General features: G+C 36.8%; 1 protein-coding gene across 1 annotated transcript; it reads right to left on the reverse strand.

Annotated features, from left to right (window-relative positions):
- Nucleotides 1-4,948: 4,948 nt before the first annotated feature.
- On the reverse strand, nt 4,949-6,000 carry LOC148927587 (uncharacterized). Its single transcript, XM_089069973.1, has 2 exons — nt 5,728-6,000; nt 4,949-5,641 (listed from the first exon to the last, which is right to left on the reverse strand). Exons 1-2 carry the CDS (start codon nt 5,998-6,000, stop codon nt 4,949-4,951), a joined length of 966 nt encoding a protein of 321 aa, XP_088926099.1.

Below are 6,000 nucleotides of genomic sequence, written 5' to 3' on the forward strand. Positions count from 1 at the left end.
CAAAGTAATGCATAATCAATACTGTATGCTCAATACCAACCTACATTGATTAAGAAACAAATATTTTTCAAGACCTCGACTTTCAGTAGATGGCACAAAGACACGTCTTGCTGTTAGATCCATTCAGTGTTGTACCACACCAGTGTCATCTTATTTCAGTAAGGCTTAGAAATATGCGGACTGACATTGCAACCTTTCACGATGGATAGTCTAATTCCATCTGGGTCGTGAAATTCTTCTTTTTTTTGTTTAGGACTGTCCGTTTTACCTTAAAGTGGATGTCGCCCGCAACCGGTCTACTAAAATAAAGACTTAGATTTTGTTAAGTTAACTTATACATTTAAACATGCAATTAACATCCATTAAATGTAAAACATAACAACATTATGACAAAAATAATCTGTTTTATTCCTTGGAAAATAAAATAAAAGTTTTACAGTATCCAATCACTCGAAATGTGATTTCTAGTATACAAACTCTAACAATAATTACCTTTTTGAGAAGGTAAATGAGAAATATACCTTCTCAATTTACCTTTCTCCCTTGGAGATGCTCTAACAACTCCTCCTAAAATCTCGTGCCACTCAAGAACGTGGACGTTTTCATTTATATGCACTTTCTATTTTCATCTGTCCCATAAAAATATGGACATTTCCATTTATGAACAGTTATAACAATTTATTACTCATATACGTCAAGTATTTACAATTTATATCACTATTCAAACTCTAATAATAATGAGGTCTCATTATCCACTAACATTACTTTAACTACTCTTCTCGTATCCTCTCTTACTATACTAATTTTGTCTTAATTCACATGCCATATCATATGTCATACTTTTATGGGACAGAGGGAGCAATAAAATAGTAGTCTCTCTGTCCTAAGGAAGATGACCCATTCCTAGGGCGGCACCAGAATTTATATAATTTTATTTTGTGTCTTAAGTGGAAAGAATAAAGAAAATAGAGGGAATAAAGTGAGTCATCTTGATTGGGACAAACCAAACATGAAAATGGATATCTTCAATGGAACAGATGGAGTATGCTTTTTCACTACTGTTTTTATCTCTTCATCTCAAATATAAGAATGCATACATTATTTCAAAGGATGTGTTAACATGCAATGCTATATCTGTGAAACTATTTTTCCTTTAGTTTATCCCTTGAAAATAAAAATTTTCTAAATTTATTTTAGAAGTGGATCTCATAATCCACTAACACTACTTTCACTAGTTACACTACTTTTTCTCTTCTCTTCTTAATTTACCAATTTTTTCTTCCTCTTTCTTGTTTTATCAATTCATCTTTCTTACTTTACAAATTAAAACACGTGCTAAATCAAAAAAATTTATTTCAAAGACTAAAGGTAGTATTAAAATGCAATATTATTATCTCTACTTCATTTTCCCTTTTACCTGTCTGTTTACGATTAAATGACTTGCTTTATCATTTTCGAATGTCAACAATTAAATACCACATTTATTTTTTTCTATTTTATGTATGTGGACATAACACTCAATTAACTTATTGTTCACATTTGACTAACTTATTACTCTCGCATTCTATTATAATCTGTATATAAAAATGGGTTTTGTATTCTATTATTTTTTCATTCACTTTCCTTTATAAAGTCAAATAACTTCTTAAAACTCATATAGAATCAAAGTTATTCATTTAATCGTGATCGGAGAGATTACTTTATTTTCATGCCACTCAACTCACCAACAAAATTGCATAAAATTCAGTACTTCCTCGATTCCATGTTAATTGAGTCGTCTTTCTATTTTGGGAAGTTCAAGATAATTGAGATTTTTCTTTTTGGCAAAATGTAACCTTCTCTAATACTTTATTCACTATCCACTTAAAATACTGCTTCCTCCGTCCCGGCTAAGATGACACATTGCTTAGCCGGCACGGGATTTTAGGAGTTATTGGTTAAAGTGTTTAATTGGAGAGAGAGAAAGTGAGTGTATGTATTAAAGTAGAGAGATAAAGAAAGATGAATATTTTAATAGGAGTGAGAAAAAGTGGTTGAGTGTATTAATTGGAGAGAGAAAGTTACCAAAAAAAGAAATGTGTCATCTTAGTTGGGATAAATTAAAAAGGAAAATGTATCATCTTAAACGGGACGGAAGGAGTATTTTAGTTTTCCTGCCAAAAGAAGTGCCACAATTAAAAAAAAACGGAGTATCAAATAAGAAATGTTTAGTGTGAAACATATAGAGTACGTAGCAATGACCTCACAAAGATAACAAAGAAATGTATCAATAATATGATACATGTTTTTCTTCTCCATCTTCTACTTAAAACATTTCTTTCGGACACATAAATATAAGAAATTTTTTTTAGAGGTTAAGTGGAGAAAGAAAAAAGTATGAATAAAAACCAAGAAAAAGTAAAATAGAAAAGAAAATAAAATTATTATTAAAAGATAAAACAATGTAAATAATAGCTCGAAATGAAGTAGCATGCAAGTAGCTTGTGTTGGGAGGAGCAGTATACTTCTTTTAGTCAAATATTATTCTACAAATTACTCGAGTAATTATTAGTGGGATGTTAGGAAAATAAGGTAAAATTGGGAGACTTTAAGTTGCATTTCTCAGTGGATGGCGAGGTTTAAATCGGTGACTTCAAGGTCAATATAACTGTGCATTGTCAACTATGTCTACTTCCTCTTCTCTCTTGGTTATGAAAATAACTACAGTCCTCGATAGGGCTAAATTCAGGTAAGAAAAAAAATTCAACAACGTTTGATAAATAAAGTAGGTGTTCGTATTTATACTCCCTTGATACGCTCGGATTGTGTCTTGTTTTAAGGTAATTATTTGGTCCATTGAGTGTGTCGAAGTTGAATTACATGTCCATTATTTGCATATTTTATCTATTTTGGTATTTTGATGTGTTTTGTGAGAAACGTGCAAAATAGATCTTAAAAAGAAGTAAAATGTAGAAGTTGGAAGTCCAGAGCTTTCAAGCTAACCAGCGGTCTGTTAGACCACACTTAGCGACCGCTGGCTGCAATCAACCGTTGTCTACGCAGCGGTCCACTTCGAAAAATTGAGCTGAAAAAGGAGAACACACCCAGCGACCGCTGGAGTGTGGCAGCGACCGCAGATTTGAATCCAGAAGCTATGGAGTACTGGCCAGCGACCGCTGAACAATGTGCAGTGGACCGTTGGGAAATTGCGGCCCACAGAAATTGCCCTATTTTCTCTCAAAGACTTACCATACTATGTCGAAGATTTACCATATCATTGTACACGACTTGGAGGTTATAAATACCCCTTAAAGCATCATCAAAGGAACCTTTTGATGGGGTTTTGATGCCCCTGGCACAACGGAAGACTTGTACAAACAAATAAATCAGATACAGATCTATTTGACCGATTATGCGATTAATCAATTCACATGTTAAACAGATAATTGCATGCTAGAACGCAAATAATTCATGCTCAAAGAAAGTAAATCCTAAAACATGAATTCTACGGTTTAGAGTTACCGATATTGATTCTCCAAAGAATCGTCGATTGCTCCCGCCTTCTCCACGTGATGATCTTCAATACTAGACCACAGATCTTCTGACTGGTTCCCGAACTGTATCTCGATATCAGGATGGGCTGATCTTATCAAAATACTAGGACTCGAATAAAGAAGACAGAAGAAATCCTTCTCCAATTAGGAGAGAAATTCGAACTCCTCTAGGTAGAGTGGGACGAAAATTATGAGTAATAATGAATGATTTCTGTCTCCTTTATTCTCCTATTTATATTAAGTTCCTTTTTGGGCCCAGACAGGGATCTATGGAAGGTTTTGGATATGGGCTCCCCCAATTAGCTATTTACTAATTAAATTGAACCCACAATTTAATACAAGCTTATATTGTAATATTACGAGCAGCCACTACAGAAGTAATATTGAACTCTCCCCATCCAAATCCGAAATTACAAGTAATCCGGGTTTCCACTTTGTTTATTATTTATTTCCCGCGCTTAAGATATAAATGTCCATTAATTAATTAATGTCTGCTATGGACTTAATTAATTAACATTTTATTAATTCCAAGAGTGGACTTAGCAAGAAACATTTATTTATTATTCATAGAGCGATAAAACTCCAACTGGCCAGTTTTCTGAATAATAAAACCTCGTTCGAGCTCCTCTTGAGGACATTATTAAACGAGACTCACCTCGCGCACGTTTCAACATGATTGACCTCATAGATGAGTCTTACTACATCGGTACATGGAGGTCGCAGTACTATGGTCCAGTTTCATTTGATGCACCAAGACACGAAGATTATTGGGTAGAACCTTCATGGAATTTGCACATCACCCCTCAGCAGTTGATTCCTAGAATGCGTGGACGAGTTAGAAGAAGGAGGATACTTAATCAAATGGATGTCCGCGAGGAAGATGCACCGAGAGCTCCCCGCCGTTGCAGAAATTGCGGGATAGAGGGGCATGACCGAAGAAATTGCTCAGCCGGTGTTGTTCAGTAAATGTGTGGTATATATTTGCTATCTTTTTGGAATTGAGTTGTGTATTTGAGATATGTTATGTTTTGTATTGACATTTTAGTTGAATTGCGGGAAATGCTGACAAGAGATGGCATGGCTTCTAGGGCGAATGTTGGTGATATTTGTTTTGGGGCATATGCGATGGATCTTGTTTGACAGTTATTATGATTTTGATTGACTTTTGTTGACAGTTGTTATGTCAGATGACTATTGTTGTCATTTCGAGTATTTTATCAATTATGTTGTAACTGATATTCAAACGCAAGCAAATCACAATCGAAACTTTGTATTGTCATTTTTTAAATTTTTTTTGCAAGAATTCACCTTAAATATGTGGCCAAAACCTGTTTCAATACCAACAACTACCAACATATACCAACATATACCAACAAATAACAACATATGATGCCAACCCCTATCCTACCAAAGACTTATTTCCCCGAAGGCGTGAATTTAGTTGGAGCTTTCCCTTTGTTCTTCCTTGTTGAAAATCCCCTCAATACATTGTGCATAGCCTTCCCAAACGTACTTGATGAACTCTTCACAGCTGGTCGTGAGGATCCCTCAGTGGGTGGTCGAAATATTACTTCGTCATCTTCTTCCCCGCCCTCTTCTTCCTCACCCTCTTCTTCCCCACCCTCTTCTTCCTCGCTCTCGCCTTCTTCTTCCCCCGCCGGATCCACAAATTGATAATTCTGGAAGTATGGATCACGTCCTGCTAGCGCCGCGTCCCAATTAGACCCACCGCCAAAAAATGAGTCACATGATGATTGTGCTCCCCATTGCGAGTGCTCGTGGCTTGCACCACTCAACTGAGACCAACCTGGGGGGTCGTATTCTGGATGCAGTGGCGATGGTACCGTATACTCGGGCTGCGGCTGCGACAACCTATGCTTTCGGGTCCACCCGTGTCCACCCGTCCGAACACCCAACAATCCATGACGAAGAGAAGTTGGTGGGCGTGGCGGCATGGCCACATTTCGCCGTTGCGAAGCTGGATACTCCAACACATCAGTATGGTTCGTCGCACGAAGGGCCTCAACAGCTATTTCTCGGATCTGCCGTAACCGAGGGTCGTTGTCATGTTCAGAGGTCAAATGCCATATCCCCTGAAGGGCCTCAACCTAGATAATACAAATATATAATCATTACAATCAATCTATACAAACATCAAACTAAATACATTTTTATATACAAAAACATAACATACCGCCAATTTCAATGAAGAGGCTGACTCGTTCATCCCAACTGTTGACTGCGTCCCAGGTTGAACAAGGTGCGAGACTGTGATCCTATTGTACCACGCTAGATAGCTCGGATGACAAGAACCTTCCATGGACGCTGTTGCATGGTGAAAAGTTGATTGGGACCTGTCGTGTCTCAAATCCCATTCATCAATGTAGAATTTATGTATCTTTGCCCAATCAGCGCCCTTCCTCTCACGGCGGTGACTTTTACACAAATGTCCCGCCTTATCTAGCAT

This window comes from Salvia hispanica, chromosome 4, assembly GCF_029641045.1.
Source record: "Salvia hispanica isolate PSC_SH4W2 chromosome 4, Shi_PSC_v1, whole genome shotgun sequence".
Lineage (NCBI taxonomy): Eukaryota > Viridiplantae > Streptophyta > Magnoliopsida > Lamiales > Lamiaceae > Salvia > Salvia hispanica.

Bases quoted from the DNA above. Each gene is read 5' to 3' on its own strand.
- LOC148927587 (XM_089069973.1), bottom strand. From the start codon at position 6,000: ATGCTAGATAAGGCGGGACATTTGTGTAAAAGTCACCGCCGTGAGAGG. The intron at 5,642-5,727 runs GTATGTTATGTT...TGTATTATCTAG, and splicing joins CCTCTTCATTGAAATTGGCG to GTTGAGGCCCTTCAGGGGAT.